At 48.9% G+C, this 27,334-nt stretch overlaps 1 protein-coding gene across 1 annotated transcript; it reads left to right on the top strand.

Annotated features, from left to right (window-relative positions):
* The first annotated feature begins 12,047 nt into the window (after positions 1–12,047).
* LOC120371257 (protein Wnt-11b-like) lies at positions 12,048–26,928 on the top strand. The gene is made up of 5 exons (XM_039486850.1): positions 12,048–12,265; positions 13,483–13,718; positions 21,509–21,786; positions 22,727–23,019; positions 24,223–26,928. The coding sequence occupies exons 1-5, from the start codon at positions 12,183–12,185 to the stop codon at positions 24,395–24,397; spliced, it is 1,065 nt and encodes a 354-aa protein (XP_039342784.1). The 5' UTR covers positions 12,048–12,182; the 3' UTR covers positions 24,398–26,928.
* The last annotated feature ends 406 nt before the right edge of the window (positions 26,929–27,334 follow it).

The following is a 27,334-nucleotide window of genomic DNA, read 5'->3' as shown; positions in this document are numbered from 1 at the left end:
GAAAGAGGAACTGACCTCAACTGAAGAATGGTGTTTGCTTTAAAAGGAAGCCCTTGTTTGTGGGCCAGTCATTGCAAGACTCATCTGCAAAGGGGGCGACCTACAAAGTCGCCTTTTTAGGAGGCAGCATGTTCCAGTGGACTGAGCTTGGGAACAGCTCAGCAGCTGAACTGAGCCAGCAGCTTCTGAATTTTAACCCCGACGCTGACACTGGCTCATTATGGGAGCTTGGCACTTACCCTCTTTCCCTTATTTTCCCCATCAGAGAGTCAGGGAAGGGAATAGTGATCTTCACGGTATGTTATTAAACAGGTAGCATTTGCCAATGGCTTCTGCACAGTAACCAGTGACTGCAGTTTCTTCCAAGCCTATGAAAAACTGCCATGTCTCGGCTAGTGCTGGGCCGTGTCTGTCCGCAAATGTTGCCTCTAATTGGCAACTACTGGATCTCCCAGAGCAGATACGAATGTGAATTACCTAATGTTAGTGCAGTGCTGTGTAAGTGCTCAGCTGTAGTAGTAGTATTTCTGCCTCTTCTAACACACGGTGGCTCAGAGCCAGGCTCTACACCCTGTTCCATTTTATCCTTAATTCCCAGCAGACTGACAGCATTACCACTTGGGAGCGCTTCCCAGCCAGACCGCAAGCTCCTTTGCTCAGCTTGTGCAAACAACCTTGAAGAGTCTTCCTGGTTCATGAAGCCTCCTGATCATAACAACCAACCCCATCCGATGTCTGTCTCTCTGCCATACTGTGCGTGTACCCACAGGGCCTCCACACTAACTTATTCCAGGAGAGGATCCTGTTCTATGATTGGGACAATTAACCCCCTGGACAACATCCTGTAAAATAACAACAAACCACTGTGCCCCCATTTTAGTTTATGGTGGCTTTTGCTACTGGCTACTCCTGGCTTCTACTAAACCCCATTATCCAGCTCTTCCTGCAATGTATATACTCTGCTCATTGCTACGTCTGCTTCTTACTGGGCTTTTCTTCCATAGCCACCAACCACTGGACAGGCGTGAGAAGAGCCCAAGGCATCAGGCAGCCATTTCTTCCACTGGAACTCTTAATCCAATCAAAACAAAGTAGTGAAACATTGCTCCTTTGACCTGGTAGGAAAGTTTGGTCCTTTGGGGGCAGGCCTGTGACTCTAGAATCGCCTGTGCAAATGGTGTGACTCTGAGACTTGTGTTTGATCCGCTGCTAACATGCAGCAAAGCCCCTCTCCCATCCAGTCACAGCAGAGATGAGTAAATGTTTTTACCTGCTCTGGTTTTCAAAGAATATCAGGGTTGGAAGGGACCTCAGGAAGCCATCTAGTCCACCCCCCAAAATACAACTCTGGTGGGACTCAAACGCACAACCTTTGAATAACTTCATCTGTCATTGATCTAGAAGTCTAATTCGCTATCCGTTGCGCCACAGAGCTTCGTTGCATTGCAGGCTTCACTGAGGTCAGGGGTCAGACAAAATTGCAGCATGCTGGCTGCTTCAAGCCTCTGCTGTACTCCATACCCTGAGTAACACTGACAGCGAGGCTGGTTCCTCAGTGTCAGATGCATAAGTACCTGGATATCATACTCACCAACTCTCCTTTCCCTCTCCCTTTCAAACTGTCACTGGCTTTGATATTTGAGTGCTTTGGGATTTTAATAGATTTGCCTGCTAATTACTTGATTTTAGATTCTTGAGATTGCCAAGTTGCCAGTATAAAGTGCCAGCCATACCCAGGGCTATCTGGGTGAACTGAAACCAAACAATGATTTTATGTATCTGGGCCAGGATGCATCAAACAGGTATCAATCCAGGGCAATAGGGCACAGAATGCCAATCTGGGATCTCTCATACTCTTGAGTCTTGGGTGACAAGCTAGCTAGCTAAGGCAGTTTGTACCAAGGACAGGCAAAGGATGACTCCAAGATCAGATTCTCTGTGTACCCCCTGGGAGGAGACAAACTGGAATGGGGTCCTTGTGCCCCCCAGAAGGGACTCTGGGATCAGTACCATGTTGGGGACAGAATCACCTGAACTGAGAAAGGGATATAAACATGTCTTAGCTGTACTGAAGCATGTCTATTATATGCACAGCATGTTGAGATCCTCAAATGTAGGGCACTATCCAATGCTCTGTGTAGACACATTCTTATTTCTGTGCCTCCTGGAATGAGCTCTGGACAGGAGCTCTGCCTCCAGTTTTAATGCACCAACTAAAAAAATTCTTTTATGCCATAAATTGCCTCCTGTGGGCATTCCTGCCTATGGAGACTGAACTCTGAGGAGCTGACCCCTGGACAGAATGATGTGCAGTTACGCTTGCCACAGACACCAGGCCCGGCTGCATGTCTGGGATGTAAGCTGCTGCCCCACTGCCAGAGGGTCAGGAGCCCATCTGTTCTGGTGACAGCATGGTCTGGAATCCTCAGGTCACCAGTTCATGCTTTACAGCCTCATTGAAAAGGAGATGTGGAGAGGTTTATGGTGGTCATAAAGGTGGAGTGAATGGGAGAACAGAAAAGGAGGGGAGCTGAGCAGGAGCCTGTACTTGGGTGTATGCAGGGCGGGAGGGCCTGCTCTCACTGCACTGTCCCTTCTCCCATTAGCTGGGGAAGCAGGGCAGTGGGAGAGCTTTGAGCGTGGGAGAAGCAGAGAGCCTGGAGAATGGAAGAGCTGGTACCAGGGAGTCAATTGTATAACAGATTAGCAAATTACATGCTGGTGAAAAGGGGCAAATCAGCCATAGGGGTTCTCCACGCAGTGGGTCCAGCCCAGGCAGCTGCAGTGCAACCTTCCCATGCCCAACATGCCTCAGGCTGCCCTGAGCTCCATCCCTGTGGTCTGTCTGCTGAGGGGTGAAGAGGCCAGTTAGTGCCGATTGTGGAGGGGTTTATCAGTGTGGACACCTGGCCACTAGGAAGTGGACTGAGAGGCATCAACACTTCCCACATTAGCAAGGTCAGTGCTAAGGGGCAGGAGGTGTCTGTATGTCTGGGACTCCCCTGTTTGGCTGAGGGTGTTTAGGAGCATCCTGAAGTTGTCTGTCAGGGACCTGCATTTGGTGTTTGTATTGGGTGGGGCCTTATGCTGCAGGCTGGGGGAAGGTGTTAGGTCCCTCTGGGGCCCTGTCAGTTTGCATGCAGCCCAGGATAGCCAAACCCATTTCTGGTCATAAAACTCCCCTGGAGTTTCTCTGAGAATCAGATAAACCAAGGAGCAGGGGTCACAATACATGGCTGGTGATGGTGAGTCACCTGCCACGTAGCATCCTAAGTGCTACTTTCCTGAAGGCTTAGGGGGGGTTCTCCTTCCTGTCTCACCCTGCTGAGAGTCCTGCTCCCTCCCTCTGAATGTGGGGAATTCTTCTCACATCCGCTTCTCAAGTATTCAGTGTGGGGCCTGCCAGGAGCACAAAGAGCTCAGAGCTAGGTAGATGAGGCAGTAGTTTCCCATTGCCCAGGAATCCCATCGCAGGGCCGGCTGGGAAATTGCTGATTTGTCATGTTCTTGAGTGGTAGCTGCTGTTAAGAGTCAAATGTCCCTTATCCCTGTATTTATTCAGTTAACGAACCCCACAGCTCAACACCCAGGATTTGGGGGAGAGGAAGCTGCATGAGTAGTTCACTCTCTGCAAAGATATGGTATTTTGCTAAGCCTGCCTTTGCATACAGGCTTGGGGCAGGTTGTGGAAACGCTGAGGCATAGGCGTTGTGCTGGCAGTACTTTCCTTGGGGTTGGGTGGTTCTGTTAGAGGTAGCTAATGAAATTAGCCCAATGAAATCACACAGTGAGGTTAGGGTCTCTGCCAGTTTTCCTAAAATCTCCCACCGTTCCTCTCACTGGTGCAGCCCCCCCCCCCCCCCAGTGACATGAAGACCTGTTCAGAACTGGGTTAGGTGCATAGAAGTTAAAACACTGGCACGTGCCTACACAAGGACTCCCAACAGTGCTCACACGAGTGGAGCTGCACTGGTGGGAGATTTTAGAGAAACAGAGCCAGTGTAGATACTGTCCCATTAAGCACATTTTGCTGGGTGCAAGGCAGCTCTGGGTGCATGAACACAGAGCACAATGACTTTGAAACTGGCAGGGCTGGGGCCCAGTTCGGAGCTGCTAGAGCTACTGTGCCCCTTTGGATGGTGCTCAGAGGGTGCAGAGGATTGTCAGCAGGCTGGGAGAATATGGAATGCTCCATGGTCTATGTGAGTCTGAAAATTTGGCTAACTGCATGGGATAGACACCTACGCTGATATGTAAAACAACATAGCAGGCATGCCCAGTGCAGTGCTTCATTCACTGCAGGGGCGGCTCTAGGTATTTTGCCGCCCCAAGCACGGCAGGCAGGCTGCCTTCGGCGGCTTGCCTGCGGGAGGTCCCCAGTCCCGCGGATTCGGCGGCAGTCAGCGGGAGGTCCGCCGAAGCCGCAGGACCAGCGGACCCTCCGCAGGCATGCCGCAGAAGGTCCTCGCGGCGACCGGCAGAGCGCCCCCTGTGGCTTGCCGTCCCAGGCACGTGCTTGGCGTGCTGGTGCCTGGAGCCGCCCCTGATTCACTGATCACTTCATGGCTCACTTGAGCTTAACAAAACATGCATCTCTGAGGGCTAAAGATGTGATGAATTTGAATTGGTATGTTCCAGTTGGTTTTATTATACCAGCATGGAAAAGCACCTGGACAATTTTTCACAGCTGAAAAACCAATTTTTCATGTTCAGAAAACTCCAGATCCATTTAACAGATTTTCTTCAAACTTTCCCCCCACCTCTGGACCTAGAACAAGCACAAGACACTTCAGCTCAAAGGGGAACTTATGAGGAAAGTTATTTAAAAACACTAAAAAAGGAGGTTCAAAATGAAAATAATATGCGAGCCATAACTAAAGAGACGTGTGAACCACACGTCTGAGCTGTGTTCAAGGTAAAAACTATCAACACACCTATGCCTTTAGGGTGTGAGAAAAGATATTTACAGACATCCAGAGGCACAGCAAGTAGCATCAGGCTGGAACGGAGCAAAGAAAACTGTAGGCTGATTATCAGGAACCATTTTTACCAATTTGACCTGGATTTATCACCCAAAAGAATTGATGGAAGCACCATTGCTTGAATAATTTAATAGTATACAGGACAAAGCACTGGAGATTATACTGTTGGACAAATCCTGCCTCAGTCCCCAGGAGAACAGGCTAGCTAGATGGGGCTTTTCCAGTTCTAACTTCTGGGATCTTATCTTGTGTACTATCCAATGTGTCACGGAATTAAGGGACCAGTTTCTCTCTCATAGCTCCTGGGAAAGGTTAAAGTTCATGGACCAGATTCATGTTGGGCGTAAACACACTGAATTCAAAGGAGTTATAGGAGCAACTGGTCCAAGGTGGAGAAAAAGATTTCACATGCAGTGACAATACTCAAGTCTTCAGATAACATGGGGCAATGCCCAACTGCAGCCCAAACATTAAGTGGAGCAAATGACAGCAGCGCACATTGTTAAACAGAAGGGGTGGCCTGAGGAGACTTTGGATTGATAAGAAGTAACTGAGCTGGGTGGATGATGCTGAGGCTGTTACAAACTAATGTAAAGATAATTGTTTCCTGCACCTGCAGTGCATATGTTGTTCTTTCTGATGATTATACCACCACCTCCCAGCCAGGAATTATGCCAAGGCTGCCTCAGGGCTCTGGATTTCTGTGGGAGGTGATTCCCTCTGGCTGATCTCCTGGGAATTCCCTGAGATTATCCTGCTATGCAGCACCTAACCAGCTCTTCCTTCCTCAGCAGTCCCCTTACACTGCCCCATACGTTCCTCATGAGAAGATGATCTCACCCACGCATGCCTCCATGCATTTAATCTGAAACCAGCCTGTGAATTTCATCACAGATGAGATCATGCACATTTTTTTCATGGCCTTGGAAGAGGCAAGAGGAGTTGCTGCCCTCTGAGAGAGACATACAAGGTAATTAACAATGTAGAAGAGGCTGAAGTGCCTGGAATGTGTCAATAAGGAAACCCAGGGGTTATGGTATTACCAGGCTCTCTGAACTCCACTTGCTTGTGTCTGGATTAGGAAATGCACAGGGATGCAGCAGATCATAGCTTTCCCTCACCTGTCACCTTCCAGGGCCTTCCATCAGGGCTTCCTTCACAGTTGAACTTATTCCTTTACAGCTGAATTGGCAACATAGCCAATGTCTTAGGCCTGGTCTACACTACAGGGGGGAGGGGGGTCAAACTAAGGTACGCGACTTCAGCTACACAAATAGCGTAGCTGAAGTCGAACTACCTTAGTTCGAATTTCCTACCTGTCCAGACGCCGCAGGATCGACGTCCGCGGCTCCCCCGTCGACTCCGCCCCCGCCGTTCGCGGTGGTGGAGTTCCAGAGTCGACGGGAGCGCGTTCGGAGTTCGAACTATCGCGTCTAGATCCAAGAAGTCAAACTCTCCGCATCGACCCGGCGGGTAAGTATGGACCTACCCTTAATCTTTCATAAGAAAGAGCAATCAATGGATGGATGGTCCCTTCCCATTATGCTGTATCTTGATCCAAACAGCCAGGAGATGGAGGGAGAAGAGAGGATGCATTGATGGAACAAATGAGAGCAGAAGTGAAGGACTAGCAGTGGAAGAGGCTGTACTGATGTATGTGCTGGAGCTCCATCTAGGTCAGTGGCTTGGGTTACACATTAAGTAGCAGGCAAGCAGAGACAATACCAGTCTGAGAATCAAAGCCATAATAGCTGATTTGTCTCTTTATCTTTCCCATTCTGTTTCTTCCCTCTTCTGGCCATCATCTGGAGCAAGGCAGGGCAGCGAAGAGGGCAAGAAATCTGTCCTCCTGTAGCTGAGACATCTCTTGATGTCACTGTTGTGTCTGATACTAGTTTTGTAGTGTTCCGTGATGACCACACATTAGAGAGGATTCAGACAAGGCAAGAAGGGAAGGCAGGAGAAGGTGGCCACTGCTACTTTGTTTGTTCAGATGCTTTGCTGAAAAACATATTGATTTAAAAAATAAATAGGCAGCTTAGCCCCCAGTTCTGGTAAGAGTCTGATCTTTAACATGGACTGTAGAGCTCCAGGAATATGGGACAGGCCAAATCCTCCAGCCAGATACAGCATACTGCATGGCACTTCTTTGTCTCCGAAATGTGCAGCACAAACTTGCTTTCACCAGCAGGAAATTTTCCCCATTCAGAGATGCTCAGGGAGGATTTTCAAAGTCCCTGCTGCACAGGAAAAGAAAAGGCCATTCTCCCTCTGATTAGGGCCGGCTCCAGGCACCAGCCCAGCAAGCAGCTGCTTGGGGCGGCCAACGGTGAGGGGCAGCACGTCCGGGTCTTCGGCGGCAATTCAGAGGCGAGTCCCTCACTCCCTCTTGGAGTGAAGGACCAGCTGCTGAATTGTCGCGGAAGTCTGAAGCAGCAGCGATAGAGCTGCAGATCGCGATCGCAGCTTTTTTTGTTTCTTTGTTTGTTTGTTTTTTTGCTGCTTGGGGCAGCAAAAACCCTGGAGCCGGCCCTGCCTCTGATACAGAGCACTCAACCCTCTGGTTCGACCTCAGAACCCAAAGCAAGATACTGGCAGTGTTCTGTCAGAGAACACATGGTAAATGGAAACTGGTTCTGTCTTGTGCCCTGATCTGAGGTGCAGAGATGAACCAGACTCCTCGTCCTGGAACACAGTGAAGCAGAAATCCATATGCAGGAGGGTATCTACTGGCCTCCATATGAAGGGGTCCTTGCAGAGACATCCCAGCTGTGCCTTTGTTGGGCAGCCGTGTGAAGCAGCTTTCCTCCCTTTCAATCTCCTACTCCCCTCCCGGGTCTCTTCTCCCTCCACTCTGCTGAAAAGTCATTCCACAATTTACTAGGGTTTGCTGAAAGCCCCGTGGTTCAAAACCTAATAATTGGGGAGAGCCCACGAGCATAAAGACTAATGAGATGGAAATCAGCTGATTTCAGCAATAATACAGTATCAGATTTTTCTCTTTTTCTTTTAATTTAAGCCTTTTTTATCTCCCTTTGGGATTTGGGAGTGACCTCATCCCCTTCCCAGTAGGTACCTTCCTCATGGACCATTACTCAGACACAAAGCACTAAATGCCTTTTCATCCCAGGGAAGTAACTGGGGAAGGTCAGCAATCCAAGCTCCATCATCGTTTTATTTCACATGATGGCAAGTCAAAAGGAGGTCAGGGGGAAGATATTAACTACCCATCTAATTATGGCCAGTAAAGAGAAGATCCCTTCCATTTAAAGCGGTGATCACACAAGGGAGAGAGTGAAAAAGCCCAAGGCAGATGTCTTATAACAGGGAATAATTCCAAAAGAAATTAGTATTTGACTTCACAAGGCTGTTGGCTCCATCACAGCCCATCTGTTCCAGTGGGAATCCTTCCCCTCAGCCCTGCTTTGCACTGGGACATCAAATGAATCTACGGTGAGCCCAAGTTAACTCTGCTGTGAAGGCATACCTTCCTTTATATTTTCCCCACCTCTTTTTTTCCCCCTCTCTCTTTGTCTTGCTAAATTCCTGAGTGTTATATGCATGGTTTTCCTCAGTTGTGTACATTGGTCAGCAGGGCTTCACTCATTGTAGCAGTGGAATTCAAGATGCTGCTTCTGATCCAGAAAGCCTGCTGTGGTTTGGGACCTGCTCTGATCCCCTGCACCAGTGCTGTGGCTGAGATAGTTGAGGTGCTTTATCTATAATTTTCCCAGTGTGCACTCTGGGGTACTACTGGACGCAGGAGGGTAATTTATGTGATGTGCCACATTCTGGAATTCAGTCCATCAAAGCCTGAGCTTCATTGTGCAGTGCAAGGCACATTGCTTTGGTCAAGCATTTGCCTGGCTGGATAATTGCTGGTTCTTTTTATGGCTGGTATGGGCCAGTGCAGAAGGAAAGGGGTTCATTGTGCTGTGAGACTAACTGCAGCATCATGCTGAGTTAGGTCATGCTGTGGGCAGATGTTTTGGTGATGGGCGTAGAGGAAGTTCAATCAATCAATTAGTTTTAGGGCTGCTGTGTATTGTGTGTAGTGTGTCTGTTCTCAGTGCTTGTGTATATATCGTGTGCCAGTGTTATGGATTCCAAAATGATGGTGGAAGCTGCTTTGCAGCCCCTTGCCTTCACACAGCTTCCGGAAAGGTGCTTTAATGAGATTACATTGGAAATGTTTTTGTTGGCAGCATGCTGAGAGCTCTCCCCAAGCTGGTCTGACACATCCCCAGTAGGTGTCCCCAAGTACCTCTCCTAATCACACTAAACTTCTGCAGATTGATCCTCATACAGTTATGAAACCTATTAGCAGCTCCTAATATCCTAAGCAAGTCAAACAGGTAGCGCAAAGGATTTGTCTCTAGGAAAAGAAAGAGGAAGGAGGTAACACTGAGAAGTCAATGGCCAGTAGCAGGACTTTCCCACGTTCAATCAGATTCTGAGGAATCCCTATACTCATTTTCAGGAGGGGACTCACTGGGAAGCCCAAATTCCTAGCCCCAAATCCAAAAGAGGGGATCTTTGGGCTTCTCTCATTTACTTTCCACCCCATTTAAGGTGGGGGACTTAGCTTGCTTTTATTAGTAACGCTGGTGCTTTTGGCAGTAATTTGGCCCCACATGTCTCTGCCTTTCCCAGAGGGCTGGATTCTCCCCGCTGATGAGGCTTAGTGAGATGGTCTCTGTTTTTGATTGACTCATATATTTGGATAGTCCTGCTGTTTAAACTGGGGGTGGGTATTGCCACTGAGCTCCACTGTAGGTAACCTGGAAACTGTGGAGGAAGTGGGGGCAGGAGAGAAGGATAGGACAGAAGGGCCAAAAACACAAAGCAAGTACTTGTGTAGGGTTGCAGGATCATTTTATCCTACAGAGCAAAAGGCCAAGAAGAGCAACCCTTGACTTTGTGCCCTATTGCCACTGGCTCTGATGTTCACGCCAACTGTTAAACCATGACATTATGCTGTTTCCATCATTTCTAAACTTATTCCAGAACTACGATGTCAGCACTGGAATAAAACACTCAGAGGCAACAGTGGCCACTGGATTATTAAGAACAAATGCAATGGAACACAGGGCTGGGGGCTAGGAACTGCCAGAGTTCAGTTCCCATTCACAGTGTGGCAATGGTCAACTCCCTCAAGGAGACGCCATCAACTTGAAATTCAATCAGTTAAAAAAAATTACAAGTAGTTTCAACCCTGCCTGAGATAATTTGTAAAGCCACCTCTTGGTTCTCCTCCTTCAAATCCCTCAAGCCTTGACCTTAGGAAATGCACCCATTAATCATGGCTAGATTGAGGGACAGGTGGGGAGAGTGGATATTCTTTATTTATGAGCAAACACATATTTAAAGTATTCAGAACCATCAAGCTGTGCACATAGTAACCTGGAGTTCTTATTATCACCCTCACTTTTTCTTCCTGATGTCTTCTTGCATCTTGTTGAGACTGTAAACAGTAACTTATGGATAAAGTGTGTCCTTGTGTGTGTCCCCCTACCAATGCCCAAACAATAAATATTAACAACTCAGCTCCTACATCTGCTGCTGAACTCCCCTGCCAGTCTCAGAGGTTTTACTATTTTTGTAAACCATTTTTCTCAGCAAAGTCCCACTCAAACTAGAAATGGAAGGCCCAGATCCCAACTTCCCTTGGTTTCAACTATTTAAATGGATTCAGATGATTTCAAGGACCTCTGAGGATCTGGCCCTAATTGACTGCAGGGAAAGGTGGAAAACTGAAGATTCACAAAGTGCTGTCAAGTCAATTAACTCAAAAATTCGGCTCCCCCCGCAATCTGTCACCTCTAGGAGTTGTAATTTAGAACTACCCTAGGTAAAGCAAATCACCCAGAATGTGAATACAGTGTAAATCGGCAGCAGCAATTTAACCTGGTTTGTCTCCCTCTTCCTATCTGCAACAGGGAGATACTAATACTTAATCGTTTCCCCCTCGAGGCAGCTCAGTAATCCTAAATATTTGTGCACTGTTTGCAAATGCAAGGCATTATGGAAATGCCAAGCCATGGCTGGCAGCGGACTCACTGGCTGGCTCTCCTACCTGTGCACTGAACAGGAAGAGGCCGCCACGCTCCGGCTGTTCACACGCCTTGGTCAATCCCAGGGGTGGTTTGCAAGCCAGGAGGTTTAAGGGTTTGAAGCAGCGGTGTAACGTTACTGGCCTTTGCTCTAATCTGCGGGGGGTTGTTCCAGAGCCGCCGGGGAGCGGGGACCGGGCAGTGCAACGGGGGCTCCCCTTGGTTTTGGGGACGAACCCCTCGTGAGCTCCTAGAGGGACAGCGCCCCCAGTTGATTACCTTGATTCACAGCAATTCACATGCAGATAAACCGGAGCCGCCTAGTTCTCATTTCAAAGCGGCAGCCAGCTCCTCGCTACTCCCCGGGGAAGTGGAGATTGACACAGTCTCAACACCTCTGAGAATTGCCTGAAATATTTGTCTGACACTATTTAAATGCCGAGGGGGGCTGTTAATGCAAACAGGCCTGGCCAGGGAGAGCCCCCTCTGCGAGATCAGCCCCTGCACTGCCGTGAGATCCCGGGCCAGCCCGCAGGAGACCGGCCCCCCAGGGGCAGCGCTGGGGAAGGCTGGCTCTGGGCACAGCCGAGGGGCCCGACCCTGATGCGCCAGGAAAAGGCAGCGTCCGCGAGCCAGTCCCCGGGCTCTGCGCCCCAACCACTCTCACCCCACATCCCCGGCCGGGCTCTGCGCCCCCCCCAACCGGGCTCTGCGCCCCCCAACCGGGCACTGAACCCGCCCCCAACCCCGCAGCCGGGCTCTGCGCCCCCCAACCCAACCCGGGCACTGAACCCGCCCCCAACCCCGCAGCCGGGCTCTGCGCCCCCTGGGCCGGGCGGAGGCGGAGGCGCGGGCACTGCCGCTGCCCCCTGTTCTCGCTGACTCGGGGGAGCTCCGGGCAGCCCCGGGACACCTGGCCGGGCCCTGGGGCGGGGGCGGGCTCTGTGGCTTTGACACGAAGCTGCGAACGGCCCCGCGTGTCCGGCCGGGAGCGGAGCCGCCGTGTGAATGGCACCGAAACTCCCATTGTCCGTCCCCCCGGGGGGTGCCGCGCCCGGGCGCTTTAAGAGCCGGGGGCTGCCGGCCGCCCCCCAGCCCTGCTCCCGCACTCGCCTCGCCCCTCTCCTGAGCGCCGCCTGCTCCTGCGATGGGCTCGAGCTTCCCTGCCCCGCTGCGGCTCACCCTGGCGCTGCTCGGGCAGCTGGGACTCTCCGCGGCGATCCAGTGGCTGTGAGTAGCTCCTCAGGGCGGAGGGGTGGGGGCCTGCGGCCCTCCCCCGCCCCGGCCGCTGAGAGATGCCCTGCCCGGGGCTCCCCAGCTCAGCTGGAAAATCCCTGTTCCCTAAACGGCTGCCTGGGGCCAGGGCAGGCTCGGCCACCCGCTGGGGGAGCTGGCTCCCTTTCTCTGTCCTCTGCTATCTAGGGGCTCCAGCGCCCCTGCCTTTCCCCCTGGGTTAGGGCCACTTTCTGACCACGCTGCAGCTCCTTGCACAGGCTGTGTGCCATTGTTCCCCCGCTGGATTTTAAACTCTACCCGGTCCTCCCTTCCAAGCCCTTTCCCCTTCTGGCCAACTAGCCACTGCCTGCCTTGGGGCTAGCGTGGAAGGATTTTCAGTCTTGCTTTTTAAATGGCATCTCAAATCAGACTGACGTTTGCCCCTCAGGATACAAGTGTTGGCTGGTCTTTATAACTGCTTAGGTCCACTGAGTTCACACATAGCAATAATGGGTCACATGCAGCCTTGGGTGGGTGGGAGCATCCATTTGCTCCAGTTTGGCCCTTTGTGTGTATAGAATAAACAAACATACACACCTATGTGGCGGTTTATAGCCCAATTTGCAGATGTTCTGGGCACCAACACTATTTTAAATCAACAGAAACTGTGGCTGCTCATCCCTCTGGAAATCAGGCCCTGTGTGTCTATGTAACAAAAGCGTGTGCTAGATGTATACTTTCTAAACCCCACACGCTGTTCACACTTATTTCCTCCAGTAGGGAATGCCTCTAAGGGTGGAGTGCCACCAGGACAACTCACAGCGCTGACGACCAGCTTCCCAAGTGCACTGCCCTACAATGTACCTCAATCTGGATCTGGAGAGGGCGCCTCTAGGCACAGAAGGGAGTTTAGCTGTCAGGTCTATTCAGTCCTGGTGCCTCTGCTGAGGATACCAACAAAGGGATGCAATTAGCACCAGCTATGTTTGTTTTAACAATGGTGATACCAGGCCTGAGACCCACCACCTCTTTTCATGGGGGGGGACCGCTGAACAGCTGTCACTGATTTGGACTGTAACCAGATTCCTGATCTAGAGGTGAAAGGCTCTTACCAATACTCAACACATGGCTCATCTCTCACCCCCAGTAACAAATCTGGTCACAAGAAGAGTGGGCTGGACTGGATTCTCTACCTGTCTCACTTGTTTATGGTAATTCCTCTTTCATGACAGAGGGCTGATGGTGAATGGCAGCAGGGTAGCCTGGAATGAGACCCAGCACTGTAAGATTTTGGATGGGCTAGTCCCAGACCAGGTGCAGCTGTGCCGAAGAAACCTGGAGCTCATGCATAGCATTGTACGTGCAGCCAAAGAGACCAAGGGAGTCTGCCAGAAAACGTTCTCGGATATGAGGTGGAACTGCTCTTCCATTGAGTATGCACCCAGTTTTACCCCTGACCTCATGAAAGGTAAAGGAAGCTCTGCTTATATACTCTGCATCTGGCATTTCTATACTCTGCTTGTCTAGGCACTGTATTTTCATTCTCCGGCAGTCTGTTCACATGCAAAATTCCCATTGTAATCAATGGGCCATATTCTGATGTCAGATACTCTGGAGTAACCATATTGATGTCACTATAGAGATACAGAATTTAGCAGTGTAACTGAGATCAGAATCTGGAGTGTGCAAAGAGACTGCAGGATGCAGTCTCAGAGCTAGCTCTCTGTCTGGGTGACTGACATTAACTTCCACATAAAAAAAAGAACAATTGCTAGAGACCCCCTGTCATGAATAGTTAGTAAAGGGTTAAAGTATAATACCTGGTGGGCACCTGACCTGAGGACCAATCAGGGAAGAGAATTTGAAACTCCTAGGAGGGAACTTTTCCCTCTGTTTGGGGGGGTCTTTGTCTTTAGCCGTCTGGAGTTACAAGAGTCCAGATGTTTTAATCAAGTCTACAAGTTTCCACCTTTCTGAACTAAGTTCTTCTAGTCAAGATAGTGAGTATTAGAAAGATACGTTGTGTCCTCACCTAATAATCCTATGCTTGCAATTCTGTGTGTTTGTTATTGATTATTCTTATTCTGCTGTGTTGTTGTACTGAGAAAGAGAGAGGATTCTCTCCAGAACTTAGCAAGGTTATACCCTATGAGTGTCCAGCTTGGGCTCATAGAGATTCTGTATTTTCTTGTTTTTCTTTTAATAAATTCTTTCTATAAAGACTTGCTTAAATCCCTTCCACTGTGGATAGGGGAGGCGAAGACACTCTCGGTGGTGAGACAGGCTTATCTCCGGGCAGAGAAGGGAGGGGAGAGGGTTCCTCCTGGGTTTGATTCAAACAGTTGAATCAGGTATCTCTTTCCAGTGGCTAGGAGAGAGAGGGGAGGTTTCCTCCGATGAGTGGATCTGTATTTCCCCAGGAACGTCTCTGGAACGCCCACGTAATCGACCGAGTGGTGGCAGCCTGAAGGAGACCTACCCTAAGGATTTTGGGGTGGGGGAAGACATGCTGGTCCTCACTTTGAAACCCCCCAGCTTCAAGTGAGGGTAGACCCATGACATGGTGGCAGCGGAGTTCGAACCCATTGTTAGAAGGAGTTTTTTCAGCTGGGCTACGCTGAAGGGAGCTCTTTTCTTTCTTGTTGCTTGGACAGGCAGCTTGAGGAAAAGGTGGTTTTGAAGCAGGTTCAGGGTTAGAAGATTTTCAGTTTCTTCCAGGGCTTTCTGTTACAAAGCCCTGTGGTGCTGTTTTTCGTCCATTGTGAGAGGAGATATCACTCAGGATTCCTGAGGTGGGGAAGTGCTCAACAAAGTACATTCCCATCCAACAGGAAAAACAGGTTTGGGGAGAGATAAACCCTCCAGCCAGGTTTTTTTTCTCCTGTGTTGAGAACATAGATCTCTGAGGAAATAGACCAGATTTTTCTCAGGGTATTGTTAGCAGCAGCCTTTCAGCTGGGCTGCTGAGTACAGCTACTCAGAGCAGAGTGGGACAGAGAATTTTTTTACTCTTTCCCTCTTTCTCAGTACAAACCAGTAACATTACACAAACCACAATTTGCTATACAAAGGATTGATTTCTCTTTCTTTACTCAAGTTATCATAGGCAGGGTAGGGACTGTCAAGCAACACAAACAGTTCACTGACTGCAGAGGTGTGGCCAGCACCTGAAGGCACAGACATGACTGAATCAAAGACCGAGCTGGAAATTGCTCAAGTAAATTTAAAAATCCTACAGGCACAAAAAGAGAAGGAGGAAGCTGCCCAACAGAGAGATGGAAAAACTAGAAGCTAACCAGAAAGCCAAAGAGGCAGAACACAGGCGGGCAATGGCAGCCAAAGAGGCTGACCGGGCAACCAAAGAGTTAGAGCTACGAATCCAGACACAGGCTTTGGAATTAGAAAAAGCTAAACAGCAAACTCCACCCAATCCAATCCTCTTCAACCTACTGATCAACCTTCTCGGAGAAAATTTCCCGCCTACAGGGCAGGGGATGATGTTGAGGCCTTTTTAGAAAACTTTGAGAGGGCCTGTATTGGATACCATCTTCCTAAAGATCAATACATGCTGGAGCTGAGGTCACAGCTCAGCGGACAATTATCCCTGGTGGCAGCTGAAATGCCTCTGGGCCAAATGAACGACTTTCAACTATTCCTAACCAAGGCCAGACTCAGAATGGGCATCACCAGAAACCAGAAATGGACACCGAGGAGTCATTTCCAAAACACGCCTCCTACATTGAAAAGCATTTTTCTTCCTGGTTAGCAGGAGCCAATGTTCAAACCATGGACGAGCTAACCCTCCTGATGATGATGGAGCAGTTCTTGGATGGTGTTCGGAGAACATTAGACGCTACATACAAGATGGTAAACCAAAATCTCTCACTGAGGCAGGGAGATTGGAGCCAGATGGATGGCACGAATCACACAAGGTAGCCACCGAGACTAAACCTTACCATCGAGGGCCAATCAAGCCCACACCTACAACCCAAGCACAGTCACACCCTACTTCTTCTTCTACCTCACCAGTTTCCAGTAAACCAACACAACCCGTGACCCATCAAGTGGGCGATGTTTTGGATGCAATGAACTGGGGCATATCAAAGCCAAATGCCCGAAGAACCTGAACCGGGTCCAACTCCTTGCACCTGCACACCAAGAAAACCGGAATTAGATATATCTCAAATATGCTTTAGGGAAACTTTGAGAGTGGACGGAAAGGAAGTTATCGCATGGAGAGACACTGCAGCACATATGTCAGCTATCCAATCAACCTTCGTGGACCCCAAATTCATCAACCGAAAAGCACAGTGTCTGTTCGACCCTTCATGTCAAAACCTGTGACATTACCTTCCGCGCAGTTACCTGTCCAGTACAAGGGCTGGTCAGGGACGTGGACTTTTGCTGTCTATGACAATTATTCTGTCCCCATGATTCTGGGCAACCACTTAGCCCATCACGTTGAGCCGCCAGAAACAGAGGTGGTTACACGCAGCCAAGCCAGACGAGCTGCTGCAGCCATCCCTGTCCCTGAGCCATCCACCAAGACCCCGTCTGTGTTAACAGGGACCCAGACAGAGGTGGTGGAACCGGATCCCATGACAACACCTACAGCAGCCATACTACATCCAGTCCCAGAACCGGAACTGGAAGAGCAACCAGCGGCAGTACCAGCGCCAGCACAAAACTGGCAGAAGCAGCAGACAACCCTACCCAAGAGGCTCAGCCGAGCCTGAAATGACACTTTGTGCACCAGCGGGCGCGGTTCACAAAACAACCTCATCACCTATCGCTTCCACAGGAACTGGTGTCTCCGCCTCAAGGGAACAGTTCCAAGCAGAGCAGGAAGCCGATGACAGCCTCAAGAAAGCATGGGCGTCAGCTCCACTAACCGATCCCGGTTTGTGGTGGACCAAGGACTTTATACAAGGAAAGTCTTTATGGTGGACACCAGGAGGGCTGGCATCCTCAAAAAAAGCTCTTAAGCTTAGCCCATGATCATCCCAGTGGCCATGCTGGGGTGAACCAAGCAAAGACAGGTTGGGAAGGTCCTTCGACTGGGAGGGGATGGGCAAGGACATTGCCAAGTATGTCCGGTCTTGTGAGGTATGCCAAAGGTAGGGAAACCTCAAGACCAGGTCAAGGCCCCTCTCCAGCCACTTCCCATAATTGAGGTCCCATTTCAGCGAGTAGCTGTGGATATTATGGGTCCTTTCCCAAAAAGACCCCCAGAGGAAAGCAGTACATACTGACTTTTGTGGACTTTGCTACCAGATGGCCGGAAGCAGTAGCTCTAGGCAACACCAGGGCTAACACTGTGTGCCAGGCCTTAACTGACATTTTTACCAGGGTGGGTTGGCCCTCTGAAATTCTTACAGATTCGGGAACAAATTTCCTATCAGGGACCATGAAAGACCTGTGGGAAACTCATGGGGTGCATCACTTGGTTGCCACATCACCAAACTAATGGCCTAGTGGAAAGGTTCAATGGAACTTTGCAATAAACACTCCAATAATTGGGATCTAGTGTTACAACAGTTGCTGTTTGCCTACAGGGCTGTTCCACATCCCAAGTTAGGATTCTCACCATTCGAGCTGGTGTATGGCCATGAGGTTAAGGGGCCATTACAGCTGGTAAAGCAGCAATGGGAGGGTTTACACCTTCCCAGGGACTAACATTCTGGACTTTGTAAACAACCTTCAAAACACCCTCCGAGACTCTTGGGCCCTTGCTCGAGAGAGCTTAAAGGATGCTCAAGCGAGCAAAAGGTCTGGTATGATAGACACACCAGAGGCGTTCTTCAAGGTAGGAGACCAGGTCATGGTCTTGAGGGCGCAACAGGCCCATAAGATGGAAGCATCCTGGGAAGGACCATACGTGGTCCAGGAGCGCCTGGGAGCTGTTAACTACCTCATAGCATTCCCTGATTCCTCTTTAAAGCCTAAAGTGTTTCATGTTAACTCTCTAAAGCCCTTTTATCCCAGAGAATTACAGGTCTGTCACTTTACAGTTCAGGAAGGAGATGACACCGAGTGGCCTGAAGGTGTCTACTACGAAGGTAAAAGAAATGGTGGTGTGGAAGAGGTGACCCTCTCCTCAACCCTGCAACGTCTGCAGCGGCAACAGATCAAGGAGCTGTGCACTCTCTTCGCGCCCTTGTTCTCAGCCAACCCAGGACGGACTGAGCAAACCTGCCACTCCATTGACACAGGTAATGCTCACCCAGGACCCCACCCTACCGGGTGTCACCTCATGCCAAAGTTGCTATTAAACAGGAGATTGACAACATGTTGGAGATGGGTATCATCCGCCCTTCTACCAGTGCATGGGCATCTCCAGTGGTTCTGGTTCCCAAACCAGATGGGGAAATCTTTTTGCGTGGACTACCGTAAGCTAAATGCTGTAACTCGTCCAGACAACTATCCAATGCCACGCACTGATGAGCTATTGGAAAAGTTGGGACGTGCCCAGTTCATCTCTACCATTGACTTAACCAAGGGGTACTGGCAAGTACCACTAGATGAACCGCCAGGGAAAAATCTGCCTTCATCACCCATGCAGGGGTGTATGAGTTTAATGTGCTTCCATTCGGATTACGGAATGCACCTGCCACCTTCCAAAGGCTGGTGGATGGTCTACTAGCGGGATTGGGAGACTGTGCAGTTGCATACCTCGATGATGTGGCCATTTTTCTGATTCATGGCGAACACCTAGAACATTTGAAAATGGTTTTGAGCGCATCAAGCAGGCAGGACTTACTGTCAAGGCCAAAAAGTGTCAAATAGGCCAAAACAGAGTGACTTACCTAGGACACCAGGTGGGTCAAGGAACCATCAACCCCCTACAGGCCAAGGTTGAGGCTATCCAACAGTGGCCTGTCCCAAGGTCAAAGAAGCAGGTCCAATCCTTCTTAGGTTTGGCATTTGTACCACACTACAGCCAAATCGCTGCCCCACTAACTGATCTGACCAGGAAAACCCAGCCAAATGCAGTTAAGTGGACTGATGAGTGTCAGAAAGCCTTTACCCAGCTTAGGCGATACTCATGTCGGACCCTGTCTTAAGGGCCCCAGACTTTGACAAACCCTTCCTAGTTACCACCGATGCATCTGAGCGTGGGGTAGAGGCGGTACTCATGCAGGAAGGACCGGATCACAACTTCCATCCTGTCGTATTTCTCAGCAGAAACTGTCTGAGAGGAAAGCCACTGGTCCATCAGTGAAAAGAATGTTACGCCATTGTATATGCCCTGGAAAAGCTACGCCGCAGTTCCAGCTACAAACTGACCATGCTGCGCTAAAGTGGCTTCACACCAACAAGGGAAACAACAAGAAACTTCTCCGCTGGAGCTTAGCTCTCAAGACTTTGACTTTGACATTCAACACATTTCAGGAGCTTCCAACAAAGTTGCTGATGCACTCTCGTGAAAGTTTCCCAGAATCAAGTGGCTAAAAACTTTTCTTAAAATGTTTTCATGCTTAGTAGTCGATGTAATAGTGCATGTGTTTTATTACTCTGGTTGTTTAGTGGATCCCACTGTGACGATTTGGGCGTGTCATGAATAGTTAGTAAAGGGTTAAAGTATAATACCTGGTGGGCACCTGACCTGAGGACCAATCAGGGAAGAGAATTTGAAACTCCTAGGAGGGAACTTTTCCCTCTGTTTGGGGGGGTCTTTGTCTTTAGCCGTCTGGAGTTACAAGAGTCCAGATGTTTTAATCAAGTCTACAAGTTTCCACCTTTCTGAACTAAGTTCTTCTAGTCAAGATAGTGAGTATTAGAAAGATACGTTGTGTCCTCACCTAATAATCCTATGCTTGCAATTCTGTGTGTTTGTTATTGATTATTCTTATTCTGCTGTGTTGTTGTACTGAGAAAGAGAGGATTCTCTCCAGAACTTGTTATACCCTATGAGTGTCCAGCTTGGGCTCATAGAGATTCTGTATTTTCTTGTTTTTCTTTTAATAAATTCTTTCTATAAAGACTTGCTTAAATCCCTTCCACTGTGGATAGGGGGAGGGGCGAAGACACTCTCTCGGTGGTGAGACAGGCTTATCTCCGGGCAGAGAAGGGCGGGGGGAGAGGGTTCCTCCTGGGTTTGATTCAAACAGTTGAATCAGGTATCTCTTTCCAGTGGCTAGGAGAGAGAGAGGGGGGGAGGTTTCCCTCCGATGAGTGGATCTGTATTTCCCAGGAACGTCTCTGGAAAGGAGTGGTGGCAGCCTGAAGGAGACCTACCCTAAGGATTTTGGGGTGGGGGAAGACATGCTGGTCCTCACTTTGAAACCCCCCAGCTTCAAGTGAGGGTAGACCCATGACACCCCCAAACAAGAAGGGGAGAGTTAATCCCAGGGGAAAGTAAAGAACAGAACAAAACAGGGTGAAAAAAGATAGCACAAAGAATAGAATCAGAATGGGATGCAGATGGGTGGGGGCACAAAGGAAGTATATTTTCTTATACCTGTTTTTGTCCAGTTGCTATTGACTCAGCAGGAATTTTGCATTCTTGCTCCTGTGAAAGGAATTACTGGCTAGAGGGAAAGAAAGTAGCTTTTTGGAAGGAACTGAGAGGGCCCTGTCTCCCTAATCTAATAGGGCTCTGGCCCTAGTGGCTGGGGTGCAGTGGGGTTGGACGGAGGGTGCCACTATAATAGAAATAATACATCTGTCAGAGAAGATCTACTTGAGCCGTTAGAGAACATTGCTGAGTAAACCATCGTGGGTTCTGTTTCTGGAGCTGCTGCTGTTTTGCTGTGTGACTTTAGCAAGTTGCTCTAACTCCCTGTACTTCATTTTCCCTTTCTGTGAAATGGGGAGAATAATGCTGACCTACACCACAGTTTTTGTGAAGAGTTTGTGAGATTTCAGTAGAGTGTGTGCGTGCATGCTCTGAGATCTTGGGTGAAGAGAGCTGTAGAAAACCAAGGTACTAATTGTAAACAGCACTGCTCTCTCCAAGGACCCATGTAATGAGGCTGAGGAGAGCGAGCCTCTGCTCACTCTGGAGCCCAAATCAGTGTTGCCTGGAGCGTCAGCCAAAAGGAAATGCTTCCCTCATGCCCCCTCACCCCAGGTCCTGAATTCTGATTGCTGTTGTGCTGCCGCTATCACCGTTAGCATCAAATGAATGAGAGGTGGGGATGATTCTGAAGAGTACATGGTGATTTTCTCTGTATTCTGAAAGCTCTGTGGCACTAGGAATCACATTGGTGTTTCTGGGATTCAGGACTTTCTGGGATTCTTCCTTTTTCTTTATAGGGACCAGGGAATCTGCATTTGTCTATGCATTGGCTGCTGCTGCTGTCAGCCATTCCGTCGCTCGGGCCTGTGCCTCAGGGGAACTACCTATCTGTTCCTGTGGACCTGCCCCATCTGAGGTGCCTGGGCCTGGCTTCAGGTGGGGTGGCTGTGGGGACAACCTCCGCTATGGCCTCCAGATGGGTTCTGCCTTTGCTGATGGTCCCATGAAGTCCAGTAAGGCAGGAGGACAAGCCACCAGGCTTATGAATCTACATAACAATGCAGTGGGCCGACAGGTGGGTATGGTCACTGGCCACAAAAATTGGCAAGACAGCCACAACCAGGGCACCTCCTTTAAGAAATAACTGGTTATTCTGCCTGAGTTGCAGAGGAGGGCTGCAGCCTCGTGCCAGATTGTTGGGAGACTACGCATGAATAAATTGGAGAGGCAATCGATGGGTTAAAGTAACTTTATAATGACCCATGCACACAAACACATGCCTTACAGAAACAGGGCAGAGTCCCTGTCTTGCTAACCTCCAGGGAGATAATTGCTGGCTATTTATATCTTCCCAATGATACATTGAGATCCATCCTAGCTTTGAACCTGCTTTACCCCAGGAACTAACCTGCTATACTAAGAACTGCATGTTTTTCTGTATGTCTCTGCAGACCTCCACTCCTGGTAGCTAATGGATCTGTGGTGACCAAACTAACCCAATCAATGACCTTGCTGACAATTTGCCAGGAGCCCACAGCTGGCACCTAATGTGCAAAAATGAGCAAATAGCAGCTACCTCTCCTGCTTAATACTATGGAGTGATGGCATGCAGAGACTACAGGTCTCCAAACGTAGCCAAGCTACTTGGAGCAAGATGGGAAACATCCCACAGCACACCCCTGAATTAATGAAGGGAAACTTCAGGCCCCATTGCAAACTTATGGATGGCACTTGTCCCAAGGACTACCCTCTTGTTACAGGGACACTAAAGAATAGTAAATGAGACCTTGGATTCCCTGTCTTGATGCAGCATTTCATGTTTGGCAATGCAGGAAAGCATCCCCCATAGGTAATAAGTGAGATAAGGCCTCCTGGGTGCCAATGACTGGCCATGTTTTCTCATATCCTAAAGCCTCCTGTGGATGCTCTTCAGAGATCTTCTTGGGATGTATGGGCTGTGTCAGGGAAGGATGAATCCCAGCCTTGGGTTCCTTAGTGATTTTATTTCTTTCCAGGTATTGATTGACTCCTTGGAGACCAAGTGTAAATGCCATGGTGTTTCAGGCTCCTGCTCAGTTAAGACTTGTTGGAAGGGGCTGCAAGATTTGAGTGAAATAGCCACTGACCTCAAATCCAAGTACTTGGCAGCCATCAAGGTGACTCACCGGCACATGGGAACCAGAAAGCAGCTGGTGCCCAAAGAACTGGACATCAGGCCAGTGAGAGAGGCTGAGCTGGTTTATCTAGTCAGTTCTCCAGACTACTGCACAAAGGATCCCAAATTGGGGTCTCTGGGGACTCAGGACAGGTAAGGACCAGCTACAGATGCTGTAGCTTCCCTATGTTATAACTCTCCCTCTGGTATAAGGGGCTACCTTAGACCTCTGCAGTCCAACCTAGAAACAGTCTCTCTCTAAATCCCTTCTTGTCTGAATGATGTAATCTCTGCTATAACATACACAACATGTCCCATAGCCAGCTTGATTGTGAGTGCATAGGGAGGCTGTAATTGCAAGAGGTTCTGAACTCTCCCTGCATCAGTTTTAATAAACTCCCTAGCCCCTCTCTTGTCGTGCATGCCCTACCACAGGCAAACCTTGTAACCATGTAACTTGCTGCAGACTTGAAGACAGTTTGAGGGAGGGGAGAGGATGCAAAAGGTGGAGAGAAGCACCTTCTCATATGGCATGGTCTTACAAGGGACCTCCCATGGTCTAGACTGGGCCCCATCCATCTTTTCCACTAGAGCTTGAGTGTTTTGTGGGGAGGAAGAAATTGCCAGTTAGTTAGATGACAGACCCAGCAAGTGTGGGGGATTCCCATGAAACCCTAGCAGCTTGTTTATCTCCCCTGGGTACAGGATGGTAGGCGCCCCCATATTCAGGATTCAGCTGTAAAGGCAATGGAGAGCCCAGTAGATTCAACTAGTCTATTCCTTAGCCCAGCCCTGCTGCCTGGCATATGAACCTGCTATTCCAGTGGGTCTCAAACTTTTGTACCGGTGACCCCTTTCACATAGCAAGCCTCTGAGTGCAAGCCCCCCCCCCCCAAATTAAAAACACTTTTTTGTATATTTAACACCATTATAATTCTGGAGGCAAAGCAGGGTTTAGGGTGGAGGCTGACAGCTCGCAGGCCACCATGTAATAACCTTGTGACCCCCCTGACGGGTCCCAACCCCCATTTTTAGAACCTCTGAGCTATTCAGTAGGTGGAGTCAGAAGCATTTACCCACCCCACCCTGATGAGTCATGAGGATAATGGTCCTCCAGTCTAAACTCTTCCATAGTCCTCCTGCATCAAACTGGTTATCATTCCAGTGTCCCTCAGGGAAAAACAGCCCCTCCCAAACTATTCTCTGGTGCCCATGTATGTCTTTCCCTGGAGGCTGAGAAAGTCGCTTCCTAGACTGACCTATCTCCACTCCTATGCCATGACTAGCACCTCGACACAGCTGTGTTGTCACATCCCTGAAGCCCCTCAATGCCCTCATCTGCTTCCACTTTGGCAGGCAATGCAACAAGACCTCTGTGGGCAGTGACAGCTGCAACCTGATGTGCTGCGGGCGTGGCTACAATGCTTACACTGAGAGTGTGGTGGAGAGGTGCCAGTGCAAGTACCATTGGTGCTGCTACGTGATGTGCAAGAAGTGCCAGCGGACAGTAGAGAGATACGTGTGCAAGTAATGCAGGAGGTCCTGAAGCAGCCCATGCACTGAGAAAGCACTAAAGGACCTATGCTCCGAGACACTCCAGAGCATGCCTGGATATTTAATTAATCACAGTGGAAGCTTTGAGCTTTGGCTAGAAAAGGGGCCATGGCGGAAATCCTCATATTGGCATTACCCAGGAAAACACACATTTTTTGGGAAAAGGCCAGGCCTGATGTCCTTAGCCTCACCCCTTCCAGAGCAAGAGAAACAGCTGCCTACTGGGGCTGACCTGGTTTGTTTAAATTCTCAATCTCCAGCTGGGGACAAATAATTTATCACCCTACATGCATGGATTTCTTTCTCCCCTGAGCTGCCAGCAGCCATTGTCTCTTTGTGGGAAGCTTCTGAAGGTGGCCTGAAAGTCAGGAGTGATGGATGGAAAAGGGTGTGGGGTGGGGAGAGACAAGAGTGAATTCAGGGGAAGAAAAGTGCTGCTCCTGAATAAGCATGCTGAGGAAACCATGGGCATGCACTTTTGGGGTGGCAAGCTGACCCAAGGCCACCAGATACTCTCAATTTCAAGACAGGTACATGTTCATTGTCTTCTGCAGTATCACACTTTCCCTCTAACATTAGGATCAGGCTTGGGTGTAGGCTAGAGAAAGACCTCTGCCACCCTCTTCACTATCAGAGAGATCTATTCCTCTGTCCTCTTATAGCAATGAGAGAAAAAGAGAGATTCTAATATCATGGTGATGGGCATGCTATAAAAACTGAGACAAAGGAAACGTCCATAGGGGATGTAGATGGAAATAGTGGGATGGAAAGCGCTATTGAACCAGAGGGGTCTTGGTAAGGACCAGGCCTGATGCTCCTGCCCCCGAGCTCACACCTTGTGAGGTGGAGAAGCCAGTAAATTGGGTGGCACATTCTCATTCTCACATCCTTTTCTCCCCTCCTCTTTTGCTCCTCCACACCCAGGGTGGCAGCCTGTCTGCCTGCCCCTGTCTCTGAACCAGGCTCACTCAGGAGTGCTGACAGCGAGTGCTGAGTACATTGGCTCCAGGGCCCCTTTGTAGGATTTGGAGATGAAACTGAATTTTTTGATTTCAGCTTATTTATTTGGTGCCTTTTAAATAAATGTGTGCGTGTCTCTGCCAATGATGGCCCTAAGCCTCATGCGTTACCCAGGAAGGCTCCCCACTCTGTACCCCCCAGAACTCAGCTGGCCACAAAAGGGATGAGGCAATGCTGTCTCCCCTCTTTGCCTGGTAAAGGGAGTGCAAAGCAGACATTCCGCATCCTTTCAGGAGATGAAATTGCAGAGGTGGCTTCATAGTTTAAAGGGAAAGGATGTTTATTTTCATTTGAAGATGCTTTTTTCCCTTTCTCCTGTATCTCCTCCGGTACTGATAACATACTGATTTGGCTGTTGTGGCCAGACACAGGTTTCCCTATATGCACATAACAAGCTTTGGAACATTTTTCTGGGTTACTGCAGATCTAATCTCCCAGCAAAGTACCCACTCTTCTGGGATTTATTCCTAGTAGCAGAGAGCTTGAGTCTGGGGAAATGATCCCTGAGTTGTTTCTGATCTTTATAAATCATGGGTCAAACTGACCTCTGTGAGAGCTGGCAACTGGAGGAGAGGTCAAAAGTGAGAGTAACTTTCAAATGGACTGACTTTCTCTCCTCCCCCTGTTTGTCTGTGGGTCACACTGCAGCTAGTGCTGGCCCCAACAGCCTCAGTTCTCTCAGAATACACATCAAAGCCAAGATGAAAGCAGAGAGACACCAGCTGCAGCTTTCACAGATTCCTCTTCCTCTGAGTGTAAGGGGAAGGATTTTTCTTTTTTTCTAAAAGGCAATATGCTCAGGACATCTGTAGGGTGGGGCAGGCTTGTAAACTTGATCAAAATTCTAGGGCAAAGCTCTTGTGGCCCTGGGGATTCTGTGGCAGCTGCTGATACATTTATTTAAAAAAAATTGTGGGTTTAATTGAATTAAATAAGGAAATGAATAATTCTTTTGCTTCACTCTCTTGTGTCATGAAATCTGTTCTAACTCTTTACTGTACTCAGCCTCTAAATGTTAATATGCTGCAGGTTTTGTATTGAAAATGAAAAGCTGCATCTCACCAGTTCTCAGCAGAGATCTGGAGGTAGTTTGAGATAAGCAGATGTGCTAGAAATTAAAATGATCAGAGGTGAAATAGCTAACTGTTTACAATGAAATGCATATAATTAGAGTTCAGCTTAATGACTATTGTGTCAGACGATCTGCAGCCTCAGCCAGATATCTCTGCATCAGCTACTCTTAGGCCTTATGTAGATAGTTTTCTTCACAGCTGTGAAGGTTAGAAAGTTAATTTTCTATTTTTAAACAAAAGCTCAAATCTGGAGCTCATGCTTGTGGCGTGTTTGTTCTCACAAAATTTTATTCACAGAGAGAAGGGAGCTTCCAGCCCTGTTGGTTATAGAGGGCTTCCCACGGTGACTGAGGTGCTGGACTTTTTGTGCCTGCAACCAGCAAGTATAGCCAGACCTACCCTCCTTTATTCCAGTGAGTTAATGTTGGTGCTTAATTAGTAACGTAAATGCCTCCACCATAACCACTTAATTGCTGAATAACTACCAGATCCAACCAGCAGAAGACATCGCCATGCCAGGCATACCATGAGCTGGAAATGCAGGTTAATAGTGTTAATGAACTCTGTGGATACTAAATATTATGGAAGTAGGAGGAGCTATGAATCCCACTGAGCATGGCAAAATGATTTAGTGATGCCAGAAATGTGAGTAGGAAATCACAGAAGGTGATAGTACACTAGATGTGAATCTCCAGTGGTTTGAGAAAAAACAGACTGTTTTGTGCTAAATCTGGAAAGGCATCATTTCTGGAGTGGTTAGAGGATAGTCCCACTCTATCTGGCACTGGTGAGGTTGTACCTGGGAGGCATCATTCAGTTCT

The sequence above is a fragment of the Mauremys reevesii genome, linkage group 9 (assembly GCF_016161935.1).
Source record: "Mauremys reevesii isolate NIE-2019 linkage group 9, ASM1616193v1, whole genome shotgun sequence".
NCBI lineage: Eukaryota > Metazoa > Chordata > Testudines > Geoemydidae > Mauremys > Mauremys reevesii.
Note: the sequence above shows the minus strand (reverse complement) of the source record. Positions and strands in the feature narration are given on the sequence as shown.

What these genes read in the sequence shown, in the direction of transcription:
- LOC120371257 (XM_039486850.1), top strand. Translation starts at nt 12,183, where the DNA reads ATGGGCTCGAGCTTCCCTGCCCCGCTGCGGCTCACCCTGGCGCTGCTC. An exon ending in TCCGCGGCGATCCAGTGGCT is followed by an intron (nt 12,266 to 13,482) that starts GTGAGTAGCTCC and finishes CTTTCATGACAG; the next exon opens with AGGGCTGATGGTGAATGGCA. An exon ending in TCTCTGGGGACTCAGGACAG is followed by an intron (nt 23,020 to 24,222) that starts GTAAGGACCAGC and finishes CCACTTTGGCAG; the next exon opens with GCAATGCAACAAGACCTCTG.